General features: G+C 41.3%; 1 protein-coding gene and 1 long non-coding RNA gene across 2 annotated transcripts in view; both read left to right on the forward strand.

Moving 5' to 3' along the window:
• Positions 1 to 643, forward strand: part of LOC120508849 (wiskott-Aldrich syndrome protein homolog) — a 1,175-nt gene extending 532 nt beyond the window's left edge. Inside the window, exon 2 of the mRNA XM_039722821.1 lies at positions 6 to 643. Coding sequence (XP_039578755.1) covers positions 6 to 209 — 204 coding nt within the window. The 3' untranslated portion in view covers positions 210 to 643. The remainder of the gene's footprint in view (positions 1 to 5) is intronic.
• An 870-nt stretch (positions 644 to 1,513) lies between these two features.
• On the forward strand, positions 1,514 to 18,986 carry LOC120508850. The gene is made up of 3 exons (XR_005629106.1): positions 1,514 to 2,092; positions 16,246 to 16,851; positions 17,590 to 18,986. It is a non-coding gene; the product is annotated as an uncharacterized LOC120508850 (long non-coding RNA).
• The last annotated feature ends 1,339 nt before the right edge of the window (positions 18,987 to 20,325 follow it).

The raw sequence follows: 20,325 nt of genomic DNA on the forward strand, positions 1-20,325 counted from the left end.
GGCGCTGCCCGCGGCCCCCCCGTGCGCGCTGGGCTACGCCGCCCGCGCCGCCCGCTCCATCCCCGCCGCAGCCGCCGCGGCCCCGGGAATATGGAGCCGTCTCCGACGAATTACTCCTCGGGCAGCGACCGAAAACAGGATCTTCTTATCCCCCCCCCACCACCCCGCCCGCGCCTCCCCCCGCGCTTTCCCTTCCTGTTATTTTCTAGGTACACAGATCGGTTTCTATGAAAATAGGAGAGCAGAGAGCGCTCCAGTCCCGCCCGGCCCTCCCTTCCCCGCTGAAGCATGACATGGTTCTTTATGCGCGCCCGACATGGAGGCAGGGCGGCGAGGAGAAGCCGGCCGGCGTTGGCAGCAGCATTCCCGCTCCCCCGGCCAAAGGCGCCCGGCCCTGGGGCCTGGGAGTGCCCTGGCCCCGCTGTCACGGAGGCCCAGGCCCAGCAAGGAGCGGCTCCTCCGGGTACCTGCACACCCATCCCGAGCCCTCCCCATGCCAAGCAGCCTGAGCAGACCCTAGGCAACGGCCTGGCTGCTAAGCACAAGGCTGTCCCAATTTCTGTACCCAGCGTCTTCACTGCCAGACCCTCCACCTGCCTTCTCAGCTTACAGCTAAAACCCACATCCACCCAGCCATGGACCTCGGAGCTGCACAATGGTGACATCCCCTTGCAGGGTGTTTGGGATCTCTTGCTTGCCAGGTGATGCCAGTTTTTCCCTGTGGAAGGGAAGCCCGGGTAACTCACAAATCCCAGATACTGCTGCTTTTACCATAATGTTATCGATTCAGCTGTAATGTTCAAACATCAATTATTATTGACATTTATTATACTCAAGTACCTTATCTAGTAAAACTAGATAGGCACCTGCTAGGTGGGTCACAAGCAGCAAAGTTTAGGAAAGGTTTTTCTGCAGGTCTGGCTGAAACTCTAGCAATAGGTTCCCCAACCACTCCCACATTTAAGATGGCAACTGTCCTCTTTGGGTTTAGGGAGACAGCTCTGGCTGATACTCCTGACTCCCAAGGAAAGCACCTGGCCACAGGCAGTTCCTGCTGATGAAGAAGGAAATAGATGGCTGAGAACTGTAGGGTCACATTTTGGGGAGGGCGTAGATGGACCACAGAGAGCACTTCCAGTCTGCAATGGCTGGTAATGGTAGAAGAATAAGAAAAATAAATGCTCCTTCTAGCACCTGTTCCTGGGCTGGCACAGGACCAAGAAGACTTGCTTTTTATGGTAGCCCCAGATGTGGCTCTGGAGCCCAAATGCTGCTGTTGCTAGTATGTAAGTCAAGAAAGTTTTCACTCTGGGTCATAAAAAAGGATAAGCACTTCACTGCTGGTGGAAGCACTGCTGTAAAAGCCCAGGTATCAGTAGCAGACTAATAATGGAAGAAGAATTCCAAAAAGCTGGATAAACATTTAGATAATTAGCCTGCACTGTGCTCAGTGCTGTTACCTGTTCTGAAGTACTGATACATCTGGCCAAACAGCTCACTTTCACTTTCACATCAAATAGGATTTTGTATCCTCTTAAATTGATTCCCTTCAGAAAAATGTAATATAAAGTCTCTGAGTATAGGAGCTGGGCACTCTGATCTGACTCTCTCCAGAATAATCCTATGTGGTGTCTTACACAGGATTACCTCCCCAAACCAGCCTTCCCTCCAGAACTCTTACTAGAGAGGTGGAGCTGCCTTTTTTTAATGCATTGTTTGCTTTTCATCTCAGATATTAATAGCTCTTTCTAGTAACTTATTTAGTGACCTTAAATCAGAAAGGAGCAGGATGTGTGCCAGTTAGTTGCAAAAGGAAACTCTACACTTTATGTACACACCCAAACAAAAATGTACTGCTAATGTCAAAATAGCAACATTGAAGTGACTAGATACAGAACTGAAACATCTCATGGCAATGTGCACATTTGCATTTCCTTTTGTCCCAACACCGGTGTTTGCAGAAAATGCAGTGAATGGTTTCTAGTCTGCAGTGAAGATAATCACTGAGAGCTCCAAAGAAAACTATTGCCATGGACATGCACGGATGCAGGCTCTCTTTTCCTCGTGAATAGACTGCAAAGGAGTTGCTAAGGTAAGAACTCTGTTCAGGTTTGGCCAGCTGAAAACTCTTAAAACATTCTGCAGATAGTTCCTCCATCAAGCTATGGTTAAGATGATGGGAAAAAGATGGAGAAGAAAACAGCTAATTTCCTTGCTGACAAATGAAAATCCAAATCCACACATTAAGAGGAAAGTAAAGAACATTGGCACAAAACACAAAGGAGTTTGGTAGTGTGCCTAACCCCCTCAGCCACTCATCACAGCACACAAAGCCTGAGATCTGCTGGCTCACCTGTATTCTGTTCCTTTCTCTTCCCTTACAAAGGGGAGTTCATCTACTCCTTCCGTACGGAAGTGGAAAAGAGGAGGGATGAGAGTTTCTTCCAAACACTTCAAGAGCAGTTTCAGATCGTAACAGGGAGTGGAGAGGTGCAGAGGCTTGCTGATAGATGCACTGCATATACATAGGCCAGGTCCTAAGTCTACAGAAGCCAAGAGCTGTGTCTGCTTTGGGCACAAAGATCAGCAGGTCACAGAGGCAGCACAGCCAAGTCCTTACAGAGCAAGGGAGGGATGCAGGGATGGGTGTCTCCTTCTTCCCTAAACTGCCCAGCATGATCATACAAGTTCTCTCTCACTTCTCCCCCTGCTAGCCAGGTGCTCTACTCCCAGAGCAGGGCAGCATATACGATTGTGAGCAGGGGAGATGGTAATGACAAGGGCCCAGCAGGATCAGGAGGGAGGAGGCAGGGCCAGCACATGGTCAGCAGTGAAACCCTGAGTCACCCAGGACAGATGGAGTCTGAGATAACTGCTCTGAAGTCATTACCACACTACTAAATTTTGCTTTCCCAATAATTCCCAGAAAACAGTGTTCTTAAGCTACTGAGAAGCTTTCAGCTAGTTCTGATCATTTTCCCCCAATTCATATGAGGAAAAGAAGAACTACACACTCCTGGTTGAAAACTTTCATAGTAAAAGGATTTCATTGATTCGAAAGTGTAGATCAATCTTTAAGAAGAGAGCATATGGACAAAAAAGGCCTAATTTCAAAAAACCTTCCAAAGTCCTGGATAAATTTTTAAACACACCTAAGTTTTGCATTAAATACTCCATGGTCATGGTTTTGCACACACCTGTTTGCATGCAGACAGTCTGGAATGGGAATCCTGTTCATGCTGGTATCTTGCACTTGCCATTTTTTTGAGAAGCTGTCTATATTGTGTCTCTTGAAGCCATGTGGATTATTACATTTGTCTCTAACATTCTGACCCTGGCCACCTTACAATTTTTGCTTTCCCTGCTGAAATCTCTTCTGAGATCAGATTGAAAGTGTTCTTCAGCATGGCCACCTGTACAATCAACTTTACTGTCAGATAATGAAATAAAACTATTTATTTTTACTTACCTACCTATAGATACAATTTTCTTCCCTTCTGCATTTCCTTTTCCTGTATGTAAAAATGTGTCAGTAATGATAACTGTTATTAGTATTTTGCCTATGACCACAGTGCTTCTCTGTTAAATATTTTAATAGAAAATTTTTCTGAATCACAACTGAGCCATTCCCCTGTGCAAGACATGTCTGAGAGCTCTGTCTGAAATCACAGAGCTACTTCATGTGAGGCAGAAAGAGACCATGATGGTTTATGTCCATCCCAACATGCATAGAAAGGCACTTACCATGCCCATTAGGATATTCCTAATTACTGGAGATAAGAAGCTCACCAGGGGATCTCAAGCTTTCTCTTTAATAAGCTTAGAAGGGAGAAGGGTGTGTATCATAGCTGGAGCAAGATATCTATACCCAGTTTCATGAATCTTCTTATGTTACACACTCCTAATCATATTAAATTAGACAATCTTTAAGGTGATTGCTTTACATGTTGCAGAGGTGTGAACACATATCCTAGAGGCAGAAGAGATAGAAGCACTTCAGTTAAAATTAACTTTCTCTCTGACTGGGAGCTTTTCACTCCTAGGTGGAAAGGTTTGTATGGGATGGAAATATTAGCAAGTATGCATTGCTGCCATTCCTTGTTCTCTACAGGCATTTCAACTAAAGCTACAGCAGGCAAAAGATGCCTACAGTCAGTGCTGCTTAACATGTTCCAACTCAAACCTCTGTTTCTAGTTTCTTGCACATCTTTCATAATTTAACCATTAGAACTGAAATTTTCAACAAATAGAAACTCTTCTGACAATGACAGTAAAAGAAATAATTGTAAAATGACCAAATTTCCAGGTACCATATAAACATAGCTGAGTTTCAAGTGTCTGAAAAGCATTTGTACACACTCAACAGGGATTAATAAACAAGGCTCATGTTCTGTCTGGACTAAACATGCTCTAGGCTAAAGTGAATGTGATTCAGCTCATGCTGGAGATGACTCTGGAAGCAAAGCTCATGAGAGAAAAAAATGGCTCCCTGTGAGAGAACTGGGAAAAGCTGGAAGAGAAGCAGGAACTAAAGCCTGGAAAGGATGTAAGAAAAGCAGAAAGGGATTAAGAAAGAGAGGTAAAAACAGACGTGTATAAGAACACAAAGATTTCAGAGTATCTTAGTATAAATCAAGAAAACCTGCACATTGTCTAACAAAATTCTGTAGCCCAGTACATCTCATTCCCTGCTGACAAGTTCTCCATGCAAAGACTAATAACCTGTCACTGTGCTGTCAGTTAGCTCATCAGCTTATGTGGAAATCCACACTCAATTCAAAGGTATTGGACTTTATGACCTACCAATCTCTTCAGTGTAACCAGCCTGAGATTTTCTGTGGGGGGGAAATAAAAACAAATCTGAAGGAAATTTTTAAAGATTGTATCACAAACCTTTCCAGCAACCTGAGTATTTCACAACATTAACTACCTGACTTTGCAACTTCACTGTTTGAAATTTCTCTGTGTCATGTGAAATGTTTTAGCAGCCATTTATTAAGAAACACTCATAAAAATATAGTACTTCCAAAAACATTACTCATGCTATGAAGATTATCTTGATGGACAGAAGTTGCATAATTTACTTTGCTGTTCCCATAATTTTATGTGTTTGTTATAGATGTCATTCATTATAGTGAAACTAGTGACTCTCATTTCCATTTGATTGCTAATCTATAAAATGCTTCTTCAAATAACCAGGTGAGAAACTCCACCTCTAAAGCTATAAAGCCATAATACCTAAGAAAGAAAACCTGCAACAGATATTTCTCCTCTGGACAAATATTTTAGATGTGCCGTCTAAAGTCTCAGAGATTTATTGGGTGTGGAGTATGTTGAGAGTTGACAAGAACAATAAATTTAGTGCCAGATTCGTGACACTTACCCCATCGTAGTTTCCCCTCATAAATACTGGAGAAAAGGATTTCTCTCACATGCCCTCTGGTACATTCATCAAAATGCCTTTTGAAATGTGAATTAATGAATAATTACATCCCAACATGGACAACAGAACATATTTATTTAAGGAGATTTGTAACTTCACTTTTGTATCACCTGAATGACAGTGTCAAAAGCCAGGACACAGAAATAATGCAGCTAGCATGCAATTTCTGGAGATTGCTGCTGCTTTGTACCATAAAACCCATCTCAAGAGCAGCAGAGTTTGATGATGGGATACACCTATTGCTCAAGAATTCACACTTCCAGAATCCAAGCCCTGAATCTCATATGTTGTGCTGCAGTCTAATGCATAAGTGTTATCACAGGGAAAAAATAAAAAAAATCTGTCAGGAGTTTCTTCCTGGATAGGTTGGCATCAGCAAGTGTTTAATAGAAGGCAAACTAAATGACACAAGACTATAATTCCAACTGCGTTGAAATCAGCAGAAAAAAACTATTAGCATGAAACTTTCTTCAGATCATCCTTCTCTATTCCACGGGCAACATCTGCAAACTCAGTGACTCAAATCACTACATTGGATCTCATGCCCATCTCTCTCCATGTCTTTTACCTAGGCTCTCACTGTCTTCCTTTGTCCATCCTTTGTCCATGAGCATTTTTCATCTCCGTGAAGGCACTTTTCTCCTGATATGACCTCTGTAGACCTTTCTTGACCTTTCCAATCCTCATGCCCTCTTTCTCCAGTTCATGTGAAGCAGTGCCTTTGAGGATGTGGCCATTCTTTACAAGCACTTTGCTTTGCTCAAGAGTCACTCAGAAACACATTCTTCCTGCCATACCTGTGTATTACACCTTGGCTTCACAGCACTGAGCATCCTGGTGCTTCTTTGTAGGCAGCCAAGTCCCACACATCCCTGTGTGGTCAGCACCACTGGTCACAAATCCAGAACAGCACTGTGAAGCTACTGTGAAGACAATGAACTATATCCCAATCAAAACCAGAACTTTTTTTTCATCTTACCAGCCCCATCCTGCCCAGACTTATCACATCATCCCCCTGGCATCTGGATGATGAGTCCTAAAGGGGGTCTGGGGGTAAGGACTGAGATACTACTGGGTTTGAAGCATCGAGGAGAGACCTCAGGCTCTGTGGTTGTGGTGATGCTGAGGGTGATGACCACGCTGCCTGCCAGGATGAAAAGAGGCATGAAGAAGTGCCTGGGGAAGTGGATATGGATGGTATTACACCTGACGGGTTGCAGGGGAAGTAAGTCATCGCTGATCACGCAGAAAACCTGGCAAGTTGCCTTCTCTCCCTTCATCATTCCCAACAAATAAGGACTCAGCTCTTTGGGCAGCCATTCCTTTCCTCTCCAGGGCATATGGGAAGCTGGGATGCAGGGACCAAAGTGGGTGAATCCACCACCTCCACCACACTTGGTCTGACGTGCTATTGCTTAAACCTGGTGGTGTACCCTTAAAGATCAGCACACCACCCTGCACAATGCAAGAACTGGTTCCAGCTGCCTCCCGTGAGAACTTCTGAAAAGCACATTTCTTCACACATTCCACATACCCTCTACCTCCAGATCATGTTTCTTGTGATGGCCTGTGAGTCTGCCCCTTCCTACTTACATCTTGTCATGTGGCAGCCACATGTTGATTGTTTCTCCATTACTCAAACCTAATATCCTGCTCACCTATCTGTCTCTCAGAGATCTGCAGCCTGTACTCCTGCTCATGATGTCCTTTCAAGAATTATAACCTCATTTCTTTTGAATTCCTTTCTCAAAACTCCATCCCTCCCAGAAAACCTAGGACAGCTGATTAGGTCTACCACACCTCTAATGAGTGAGGGTTAGCATTGGAGCCTGGAATTAAGTGGTACAGAGGCTGAAAAGGTCAGGAGTAGGTTGTGGAGGAAGAAAGGAAGTTAGCATGCTAATAACAATTAAGATTTAAATGTATAATTAATATTACCTTGCCCAGTGTTTCAGAGATCCTTTGTTGTATAATGTATCTTTTTCCCCAGTCTGACTTTCTTTTTTTCAACACTGCCCTCTTCAAAGAAGGGCCTTTTCTTCTGAGTTTGAAAAGTTAGACGTTTATAAATAATAAATACTACAATAAAAAATCAGGGCTACTGCACTTGCTAGCAAACAGCCAATATGCACTAGGTCTCTTGGAAGTCAGAGGTCTGTTTCTGCTGCTGTTTGTGCCACTTTATCTAATTTGATGAGTGAAGTTGCTCCTGATTTGTATCACTGAAAAACTGAGTTGCTAAAATGTAAAATTGCAATATAAATATAAATATTACCAAATAATACACATCCTAGCAGATGTGCATTATTTGCAGAGATTTGCAGGGATGTCATTATAAGCCAGGAAACACAGATATTTCTAGAGAGGTGACAGCATTACTATTTAATTAGAACAAAGAGGCTTCATAAGGAAATGGCTTGTTTCTGTCCACTTGTTTATTTTCTTCCTTATCTGTCACGTTTAAGTGGATGTTATCTTACTGAACATGAACCCCAGTTCAAAACTTCACGCTGCAGTTCAGAGAAATACAATGTTTCAGAAGAAAAGTGTTTTCAGAAGAAAAATTATAACCTATCTTCACTGAATAGAAGCAGCACAGGACTTAGTATATTGCTGGAAGACAAACATAAAATATTTAGGCTGGTTAGTGTTAAGAAAGTCAAAGTGAATATCATGAGATGAAGTAGCCAAACAGAATTGGCAAGGATAGTCTTATAAGGGAGAGGTATTAATAGACTGCTACTCCCACTGGACATGATTCTCCTGTCTTAGGCAAATCTCCCACTAAAACTTTCAAAGGGCATAATGCCAGTCCAGTGCTGAGCAGGAACTTTGGGACAAAAAGCAATACCCAAATCTTCTGTCCATTCAAATAATGCCTTTGTTAATTGCTGCTACTGCATCCTCCCTCTGCAACTTCTTGGGGCCTGGCAGCTGGAGGGCTGGCAGCTTGCTCTGCTGGGCAGATGCTGGCCCTCTGAAGACAGAAGTCAGAGTTTGTTGCCAAGTGGGTGCATGGTGCCTAAAGAGGAAAAATAGTTTGAACATTCATAGCTGCTTTTTGTCATCCAGTGATCAACAGTGACCTTCTGGAGCATGGCTAGCAGAAGATGAGTAGCAAGGCAAGAGTTCATATAACTGGTTAAGCACTGCAGACCTCTAGTTAAATTGTGCTGTCCCACAAGCCTCAGTTTAAGCAGAGCTCTGGACCTACATGTTATTTGGGACCTGCTACAGGAAAATATCTACTTTCCCATACTTCTGTGTGAAGGACAGTTCTCAGGCAAAAATAGTATGAAATTGAAATGAGCTGCAGTTTGCTTTCCCATGCAATGTCCTCTTCTCACTCCCCATCTTCCAGTTTTTACTTTACAGTGGTAGCTTAGGGAACTCATAGGATGCAGACTTCAGCATCCAATATAGAAGGATTCAAACCAATATAAACAATTTACATGGATGTCAGTATTGTCCACATAACATAAAATTAACATTGTTAACAGGGGATAAGAAGAATTGAGATTCAGGGCAGTAATATAAACAAGTAACAGCAGGCTGTTCTATAACCACAAGCTGTAAGTTATTTTACATCTAGTACTGGCCATTATATAAACTTTGTGCAATTTGTTTGTCTGTTTCAGCAATGGGACTTTAAATGAACAGGAAAAAGATGGTTCTGTTTTGTGTTAATTTCCTCAGGTTAATAAAGTGTCAAATTAAAGCAAGGAATAAATTTCTCAGCAAATATGTAGTTTACAATAACTGTAGTTATAACAAAGGCCAATAGACAAAATGGTCCTGTCTTGGTGCAACTTTGCTGATGGCTATACAAGAAATAATTTGGCCACTGTGTATTTGGTGTATCCAGTTCTCCACTGCACGAAGCAATGAAAGGAAATACACTCAAACAAGCCTGCCATGTGTAAAGCTCCCATAAATGCTCCTTGCACTCTTGCACAACCAGCAAGATCCTGCTTTTGAGTTGTCTGGACAGAATTTCAGTCTTAAAAATACTGTTTAGTTCTGCACATTTATAGACTATAATGAAAAACGGGTAGATGAAATTTATACTATATGTTATTTTAACTTATATATATATATCATGTAAAGTGGTATGCAGTGAAGTATATACACAAATGTAAAGCCTCAGACATTCCTTTATTTCACTGCATATGAACTCACTGTCTCTCTCACACACGTTCTCACACTCCCACTGTAAGGAACCTGCTGGTCCTCACTGATCCCTAGCATTCCTGGGGGGGCTGGCAAGGTCCAAAGGGCTTAGGAGTTCTCTCTGCCACATTTGCCTTTCCACACAAACATTTGCTAGGAAATCTATCACCTTCAATGCAGCACCATCATGTGACATGACAATAAAAATGTTTATGTGCAGTCTCTCTCACTGTTTTCCAGACAGAAAAGTATCTGTTGGAATGAAGATTATGCTGTACCCTCTCTTTTAACTACCCCCTCCCTCCTCCTTTTTTTTTTTTGGCAATAGCTTTGATCCTTTACAAGTGTCCTTCTGTCAGTAACCACTCTGGTTTGGATTAAGGACAAAGGCTCCAATTCCCTCCTTTTTTTAGTGAAGTGCTCATGCAAGCCCATTTGTTTGAAGCTTGTGATTCAAACATTCAAAAACTAGGGCTTTGAGCCCCTAAATATTTGCTTTCAGATTCATGGCATGTTCATTGCTGGGCATGTCAAAGGCTGCTGCCTCACCACATTGCATGGGCAGCTCCAGTCTTCCATGGAATGGGCAGTGGCATTTGGAGATGCTGCTGCAGAAATGAGCAGAAGCCAGGTCAGAAAATGTACAATTATTACTGAAATTGATGGGAATCTGGGTTATGCTGTGATGCTCCTAAGGCCTGGAGCTGTATTGTAACTGTCTATCCATATACTGACTGAATCACTCAGATGTCCTACAGGAAATTCCAGGAATAAACGACTGACTAGAATGAATGCTGTAGTAGAGACATCTCCATTTGAAACAGCCCATGGAGACAATGCAGACATTCTTAATTCAAAAGGCTGAAGATGCCATCTCTTGACTTTGTGTCACTGTGCATTGGGATATGCCTGGGCAGTGTCAACAGCTGAATCTCTACTGGATTTAGTGGAGTCCTCCCCTTCCTGGCTAACAAAACTGCTGGGGATGGGTTTGCTTTTAAAATGTTAATTTATTCCATTTTAAAGGCTGATTAGTCCCAGTGCTGGGCTTTTGTTTTTGGGCTGGTCTGAATTCTTCATCTAGGAGGAGGTGTCAATATGGTGACAAAACTGGCTTAATTTCTCATCTGTAAAACCTCTACAAATCACGCAGCTCTGCCCCATATTATGGCACACACACATGCACTCTTGACCCATGGCTCCTGCTATGCAGAGGGTAAGGTTTTTCTACATTTTGGTGGGTTTTGCACTGCAAGTCAGGGAGGCCCAGCTGAGGGCTCCTGCACTATTTAAAAGGATACCGCAGGGCTCTTTTAGTGTAAAAGTAAAAACAGATGACACTATGTGAAAAGGGCTTCTTACTTGCTTGCCAAAACCTCTACAATTTCGAAATTCAGCTATGTATCTTTTAATATTCACTTCTCTGATCATTTGCAACATACAAACGCCTTTAAAGTGGCCTCCAAGACTTTCTAAACATTCTTGCTTTCCGTTGTACTTCTAATCCTCTTATTTGTAGGGTGAAAGGAAGATAATGTTGGCTTTCTCTAAAGCTGGCTTACTTTCAGGAATATATGTACTATGACTCTTGCTTTCCTTACAATGCTAATGACGTGCATAACAGGTAAAAATACTAATAAAAATGGGTATTTAAAAGGATTTGATGGGCTACACGTTCCTTCCATCTGCAATCTCAATTATTTCATCAGAGTTGAGCACAATAACATAAGTAAACTTCTGCCTAGTGCTTGATCCTCTGTAAAATAATGGAGTCAATTTGCTGCTTTGTACTGACTACCCTAAGCTGGCCACATGTTTCTTTATGAACATTGATTGTAATGCCAAAAAATGTTCAAATTATTTTCAGTTCAAATTATTCCACCTTTCAGAATATTTTACTTTGTACTGACTACCCTAAGCTGGCCACGTTTCTTTATGAACATTGACTGTAATGCCAAAAAATGTTCAAATTATTTTCAGTTCAAATTACTCGACCTTTCAGAATATTTTTAAGGATGACATGGAAACCAAGCACTTGGAACATCTTATATTAATTTTTCTCCTTTGACACTAAAATGGCCACCATAGTACTTAAGTTACCTAAAACGTCAATGCAGATCTGAATGCTCACAGGAAAAAGCAGCACAAAACTCAGTAAAGACATGTTTTTGAAAATGCTATGGTGGAGTGTATAAAAATTCATTCAGAAACTTTGTTCTGCACATGTCTAACACATAGCCCAGTGGACCCCATGTCTGTGACAAATGTTTGTCACAAAATCTAGGTACAGACAGGTTATAAAAACTGATGGCATCTGGAGAAATGAGCAACATTCAGGCCCAATATCACAGCAAGCATTATCACAGTGTGAATTCTATTTATGACTAGTAGGAAATAATGTAAAATAGTTTTGAGTGATTTATTCTGGCATGGCAGGGAAACTAATCTTTATGAATGCAACTCTGTATTTTAGAGAATCCATTGTTTTTATTTTAAGTATTCTGGGTTGCATATTCTATCTACCACAGAAAACTAGTGTTAGTGTAGAGCCAAGAAAAGTCAAACAATGTTTCAGGAAGGAGGTATCAGAGGACCTAATTAAACATCAACAACTGGGTCAATGGCCTCTTTGTGTAAGACAAAAGTTATAAGACCCATGGTTTCTTCTGAAAAATCAAAAGTCAAGCAACCCAGGGATTCCTAAGATATATCTAGGATTGGTGTGAGAAGTGGTCTGTCAAATAATGAGGCAGAACTGAAGTCTGAAAACTGACTGAGAAGGAATTTTTAACAAGCAGTCACATACAGAGGCTGGAGTTTGGGGTTGGCTGCTGGATGAGAGAGCTTTAGGCCAAGATGATCTGATTTTTTCTTTAAAAAGAAAATCTGTGACTCCTGATATTCTTTTAAATAAAGACGTGTGTGAACTGAACTAGTTCACAAGTATTCAGTATTGACTGTCAGTGGGAACAAGAATGTGTTTATATGAAAATTAACTGATAGAAACTTTTAGAGAACTATAAAATACTATCAATTTGAGATTTCTAAACTGGGCTATGGTCTGAGGATAAGACAAAGTTTTTGCTGATTTTTTTTTAAAGAAAAATGGGAATTCCACTGGGAAGCTGAAGTTTAGAAACTAATATCCCAACCTCTACAAGATGTCTGTCAAACTGTCAGTCACACTGAAAAGTACACTACCATTCCTTGTACACATGGCCACCAGCTACATTCTGCTGAGTTTAAAGCAGAGAAAACTGCAGTTGTAAATGTCCAGGGAAGCTGCTGAAATGATTCTACAATGTATGTGCACTATGCAGCTGGTGGAGATGCTCTCTTTGAACACAATCAAAAACTTGAAGGCAGTAGAAATCTTTCCATTAACTTCTAAATTTTTCACAGGGACTATTTAACAGCATAATTTACTCCAAATTGCATTGATTATACTGTTTATAGCTCTATACCATACCAGACCAATGTACTGACTGATCAGCTTACACTTCTAGACATTTTTGTTGTAAATTCTTGTAGATCTGGGGAGAAAATAAATGCACGTGCTTGTGAGTTGGATTTTCAGAAGTGTTCCTGTATTTTTAAGCTTGAATCCTCTTGTAAAGAGATGAACTTGGGACTCTTCAGCATTGTGTGTGATGGACAGCTGTTGAAGCTTGGGGACTTTGCTGTTTTTTTTTGCTCTCCTGCTGTCCCAGAGCAAAACCAGTTTCCTTTTCAGAAAGAGGAAGCCAATACTTATGACAGCTACCAAATTTTGCAACCCACTGGGAAAAACTGTTGGGTTAAGCCCTGCTTTAGCTTTATTCAACCTGCTGTGACCTGAGGCACTAGCACTGTACTACAGTCTGTCCATTGTGTCCAAAAGTACAACTATTGATAAAGGAAAATATCCATGAGGAAGCTTCTGCAGGACAGTACTAGCACAGGAATTGTGGTTTCAGCATCTCACTGATTGTTTGTTTATGCAGGGAATGGCTCTCCCTGCATCTCCCCAGCACACACTGGTGCTGTACCATGGTACAGTTGGCTACCTGGACTTTCTCTTCTCCCTGGGGTCCCTGTGTTAGCCAAAGGTTCTCCCCAGCATGGCTGTCACCACTCCATGGACACACTGCAGTCTGCCCAGGCACTGCTGGGTCAAAGGGACTGCTGCTTCCCACAGGCAGCTTGGAGGGTTGCCATTGCTGTACTTGTCTAGAGATCCAAGTTAGTTTGTTTATTTTCTTTAGAGAGTGTCATTCAGCTCTCCTAGAAAGGACAGAGAGAAAAGCCACATAAAAAATATCTATTCTGCTGTTAATGTAGTCCTTCCCAGGCCTCTGACCTTCCTCACCAGGAGGGTTTTCCAAGCTTTGTTCCAAAATACAGATCTGTATTTCCCTGAAGTACTGAACAATTTCCACCAGAGGTCTCTGTCTACTAATAATTCCAGTCTGGTAGGATTGCTTATGCACTGCAGGGTTCCCAAGTCAGCCTTAGGCTTTGTCTCTTCACAGGAGTAGGAAACAAAACCAAGACTTCCCAAATCTGAGTGCCTGGGAAATCATTATCTGCTTTACAGGGCAGTAATACCCATCTGTTACATACGCAGAGATTTTCAAAAAAGGTTTCCTTATGTAAAAGTTATTTAAATAGCTCTCTTGAGCACATGTAACCTATCTATCAAAACCAACGCTTCAATGAATTTAAGAATTAAGGCCGCTTAATCAGAGTGCAGAAACTATAAATATCATGCTTTTACATGCAGAACAGGTAAGTTCATTTGAAGCAAGGAAAATAAACTTCTATCTTATCACAGTATACTGTGATCCCTAACTTGAGATATAACTATGCTCAGAGGGAACTGCTCCAAGAGACATTTAGCTTTTATGCTACAATATCTTTGCATCTCATCTGGCTTTAATACAAGTGCACCATCTGCTTATGACAAAATTATTTATTTTTATGGCTATATTCCCCTGTCTTTATTTTATTTACTAATCTACTTCACTCTATGGGATGCATTCAAAAATGCAAGGTGCTAAAAATAAGGATTAAACATTTTTGCCTTGAGGTCTGGTCTCTAATTACTCTGTGCAGCACCTCAATTTACCAAGAAACATTAAGAAGTCTCAAAGAGAGGCTCTTTTGAAGCTCAAACAATGTCATCAGGGTGGGGCAAGTTCCCTTCCCTCACCTCAGGAAAGAGCCTTATCCTCTGTGCCAAGACATTTGCTGGTGTTTTGTTATGGCAGAGGATGGCGTGACATGAGAATCTTGCAGCAGAACCACCAGGATTTCTCCAGCTCACAGCAGAACCACACCACCTGTCTGTGTGGCACATTGCAGTCAACAAAAGGCTGCTAATGGCTGCTCACCCTGAAATCATCTCAGACATATCCTGGTGTAGTCTCTCAGCTGAGATGTGAAAGGCGCACGTTCCATTCATCTCCAAAAGCCACAGCTCCATATCTGAAATTGAAACAAGGCCAGTGACCAGTCCAGCACATCTGTGTCACCACCAGCAGCTTCTCTAACGAGAAGACCGGTGGACAAATACCATGGGAGCAAGGTCTGATCCTGCCCATCACAGTGGGGTGACTCACAGCAGTAGTTTTTGTGGGGAATGCCTAAAGAATTACAAGCCAACTTCTTAGCAGTTTTACCCATGTCATAAAACATGCCATTACTATATGCTAATTCCATATACATACATACATGCTCTCAGCCCCTTCATTTCTGCAAAATACTGCAAGTTGGGGCATTGAAGCAGTACTGGAAGCTGCAAATATTGCACTGAGAAAAATACTGAAAACAAATTCAGCCTTAGAACACAACAAACAGTTGCAAGATGAGAAAAGGTATTAATGCTTTTTGCAACACCTGGCACAGGGCCTATAGCTTACCTTAGCTGAGGAGCAAAATTTACTCCAACCTAAACCAGAACTCCTACTGGAGTTAAGGTGGCATTATATGGAAGGATTGTAGGCTGAATTCCAAGAGCACTGTAATTCTTTGTTCAGCTTTGACTCACTCCCTTCTGTTCATGCACAGATAGCAGAAGGGGTATTTACTGGATGAACAGATTGATAATGTGCTCACTTACTCAGTGTCCACTGCTACAACAATCCCTTTGGGATTAAGTGAGAGGAGGAACTGCTTTTGATTTAGGACAAGGAATTTTAACCAAACAGCGGAAAGTTCCACTGTGTCTCAAACTGAATATTTTAGTCAAATCAATGCCTGCACCTGTCTTCTGCTTGTAATTCACCATGAGACAGAAGTCCCTTGGTAATCTGGTAGAAATTCTTGCAGTCCTTTGAAAAAATCACTTGTAATTCAGTAGTTCTTTGATTTGCAAACTCTGGGTAGAATTTGATTCATGTTTTGTTCACTCTTTTCCAGCAAATACCCACATTCCAGCTAAAGGTGATCCTTGTTTTGTTAGTATTGTCTCTGACTTAGGATGGTATGTTCATTTTTTTTGGGAATTCACCATAACCTAACCTCTCCTACCTTGCATTTAGCTGCAGAAATGTGTTGTGATTATGATAATGGTGAGATGACAGGCAGGCCTGGTTATCAGGGTTCAGTTCCAGTTCTGATACTTTGCAGTTTGATTCTTTCCTCCTACACAGCTGTTGCAGGCCTGGATGACATTGAAGGTACAACTCCCTCCTCTTTCTGCTCTGCCAGAGCATGTTATAACTGAAAAGCCCTGGAAGAAGCTACAGTGAGAGAGAATTGTTTGAGAACAACACAGAGATTTAACTTGAAGCTATGGATGTAGAGAATCTCTAAAAATTATCTGAAAGTCACAACAGTATCAGAGATTCCATCTGAGGAGACTGTCCTTCCCTTCTCTAAAGCCAAGGACATCAATATTCTGCTTTAGGCCCAACAATGACAAAGACTACATCATACTCATTACAGCTCAAAAACTCTGCAGCTTTGACCCACATGATGGAGCAGAATGAAGAAATGTCTCCACTAAAAGATGCTTTGGTCCTATTTTGTATCCAAAAGAGACTCCTATGTTCACTTCACCTGAAAGAAGCAGAAAGATGGAGGAACTTTCTGTCCTTGTTTAGTCTCTAAATAGAGTTAGGTCCCTCCTTTCCTGCTGCTCTAAAATTTATGGCCTTCCAGTAGCCTACAGCTACCTTCAAGAAAACGAAATAGGGCAAGAGTGGACCAGGGACCCAGCAGAAGATGAGGCATAATCCAACCAGTGAAAAGGCATTGTGAGTATTTTTTCCTTGTCTTTTTAGGAAAATTCTTTCATAGCAGAGAGGTCACACACCCATCTTACCACATATCTTTTCCCAATATCTATCCTTTTGCTTTACATCTGCTGTGGCAAAACATTTAAAAGTGTCCTTCTATTGAGAGAGATTGCTATTGGCCTGGGAAAAAAGACTTTTCCCCCCTAGATATTGACTTCAGCAGAAATACACACTTACTATATGAGAGCAGAATCTGAGAGTAACAGAAGACAGAAGTGCACAAATTATCCAAGAGCTTCACGTATAAACTTTGAATGTGCTCCAGCTTTTAACAAAGTGCAAGAAAACAAAAGAAAAAAAGCTCAACAATAGCAAAAACATTGCCAAACAATTTGGAGAAAATCTCACTGCTCTCATATGAGCAATGAGATTAAAATTCTCTACTCAGTTTTTGAAGCCACAGACATTAAGATCTCAGCAAATATTTCAATACTTTCAGAAGAGAAATCATTTATTCTACCTGCAGATATTGAGCACAATGCTGCCATTATTTAACTGTTTTACAAAACTGAGGTCCATCAATTCAGTTACCTGCTGGTGTGAATTCAAGGCTTTTGACTGATGAGACACTGTAATTCTAACAGTCCCTGTCAATTCATGCATGATAATGTTGCACAGACAGTATTCATTTCTAAAAATTAAAAAAACAATGTACTTTTGCTGTACACTGCTACTCAAAGTGAGTCACCTTTTCAGGGCAAAAGGCCTGAGGAAAAAGGAAGGCCATGATCTGATTATGTGAATAATCTTCCCTTATGTCACAGTCCACATAAGAAAGATGTTGCAACATGGTCCTTGAGTAAGTATGCAACACTGGGTTTGTTTTTCACACTGTAAACAACAGATAAAAATGGAATACTGATAACACTTGGAATTATAATGCATTATGCCTTGAGCTGGCTGCTTGGTGGAATATGATGATGAATATCTGAGCCTTCCCAAATCACATTTATTGTAATGTGTTGGTAGCACTAATTTCTTTAAGCTGGAGTCCTTTTTCTCACCTTTTTGATCCCCACTTAGCTTTAGATTCTGTAAGAATTCTCAGGACTAAAAGTAAAACCCCTCTTTTTTTCATTTATTCAAATTATAGTTCTGAAGTTTTGCATTGGTGCAAAGAAGCCACACAGCTGCTAAGAAGAATACAGAACTTTGTGCCAGGATCCTAGGCTGGAAAAGGGGAATGAAAAAGTCATTGTATCACACAGAAAAAAACCTCAAAGTACACCCAACCCAACCATGCTGTGGGTGCATTTTAAGCCCTGAAGTTTGCAATGAAAATAGCCCTGGGTGCATGCCCTTGTATGCATTAAAGCACGAGCCCTTAAGACACAACAAGGCTCTAGGCTGAAATGCACACCAGGATGGACACAGGGTCACCCACCTGGATCCAAAAACCTGGACTATCCTGCAAACACAGCTCAAACAGGCAGCTCCTATAAAGCTTACAACTGTCTTGAATATCCACTTACCCCTAGCTGCTTCTTCCATACGCTACCCTCCTTCTGCTAACATGGCAGCATGTAATTATTCTAAAAAGAACAGCAACAACACAGCATTCAAACAGTCCTTGTGACTCAGTCCTGGGCCTTCACAGAGGTTGTGAGGCCAAAACTCTGAGGAGGGAGCATTCTCTTTGCAATGTATGTTTCACTTGAAAGCATTTTCTGTATGCAGAATTAAACATTTTTATCTTCACTTAAAATGCCCTGAGACTCTCCTGTGATGTTAAATTAGGGAAAAAAGTGCACCCTTTGCTTTTGACAGAATTTGTGCAATTTTGGGATTTTCTACTTACATCCATGTTAAGGCACAAGAAAAATATGTCCAATAAAAAGCTGTGATTTAATATGAAGATAGAAAGTGTAAATACAAAACAAGAAATTGGAAACCAGAAATCTTCCCTTCAAGAAAAGCATCCTTACTACCAGCATCATAAGGCAGTCTAAATTTCGGAAGCAGGATGCCAAGTAGGGTGACATTGCAGGACTGCTCTGCTAAACCATGTTCTGCAGAGATTTCTGGGATAGAATGTGCTCACTTCAGTTTGCAGGATTCTTTGTGGTATTTATATTAGTACAAAATTTGTTGATGTAATGTCATGATGGTGGTCTTCTGCCCAAATCCAACATGTAATTAATGTGATTAAAACCACAACTTTTCAAAGAAAATTTGGCATGCTTTTCTAGAAGAATATGCAGACTTCTTGTGTTTGTAGTACATATCTGAATGCAAATGCATGTGTTTGATTTCCCCTGAGTGTTGTGTGAACAGTTATTATTACTGACCTGGAAATTATTCTACTTTCCCTATTTGACTATTGTTTTTGTCTGGGTTAATGCATCCCTGAAACCAGATGTGCAACACTGGCTATATTTCCATTACTCAACATGATCATGGGTATTTATTACCCCAATGTTTGGGGCAGTAACAGTTGGCTTTTGCTGCCCACTCCATGACCTTGGTCGGTACAATGACCAACAGGCCTCAAGGACAAAATGCAGGGTGCTGTAAGGAATCCATGTCAATGAGGCATTGCCTGGGGCATTACTGCTATGAACCACTTGAAACAAAAGGAAAGAAAATTTAGATTTTAGCTCTCTAAAGCATGCCTGTGTTAGATTTCACACAGGCATCTACCATGTGGCAGAACCAGCATCACCTCCTGGTGTTAGCAATGAAAAGGTTGCTCTGGCCAGTTCTAATTCCAGCCAGAAGAGTGCAGCAGGACATACCTGAGTTGAACATGTCCTCACAGGCCAGACCTAGAAAATGGCCACAAATTTTTTAAATATTACCCACTCCCTACAATAATAGCCTGACATGTAAAACAAAATAAATGCCAGTGAACAACAAATTGATTTCTTTCAGTCACAGAAAAGGGCAATAGAAAGAAGAGGATACTTGACCAAACAGTGGCTATTGCTCCTTAACTCTTAACCCATTAATTTACATTGCTATAAACAAAAGGCTAGTAATGGAGTGATTGTGAATACTGAAGATTTTTTAAGAATACATTAGACTATGGGAATATAATGTCATGCAAAAACTATATTTGCAATAATCCTCCATGGGGACACAAAAAGGGTTTTATGGAACCAGATTCTTAAATGTTCTGCAATATCCTAGTGTACACCCAAGCCTTTGTGTTACTCTCACAATTTTCTTATGAGGTCAAAAACTACTGCTCTGAGTGTGCAGTAAAATGCATCTGCAGATCTTTGCTTAATTTTAAACAGAAACTTAAGAGTTATGGCTGGAGTTCTCATGCCAAGCTGCTCAGTTACCTGCAGATAGCCTTCCCCTGCTCTGCATGGAGAGCACACACCAGACCCATCTTACATCTGCTCAAGGGCACTAGCAAGAGAGCAGAGTGTGTGCAACGCAGGGCTGGCAGCTCCATGTGAGAACAGGCATTGCCTTCCGGAGTTT

The sequence above is a fragment of the Passer montanus genome, unplaced genomic scaffold (assembly GCF_014805655.1).
Source record: "Passer montanus isolate IOZ18808 unplaced genomic scaffold, ASM1480565v1 scaffold5, whole genome shotgun sequence".
NCBI lineage: Eukaryota > Metazoa > Chordata > Aves > Passeriformes > Passeridae > Passer > Passer montanus.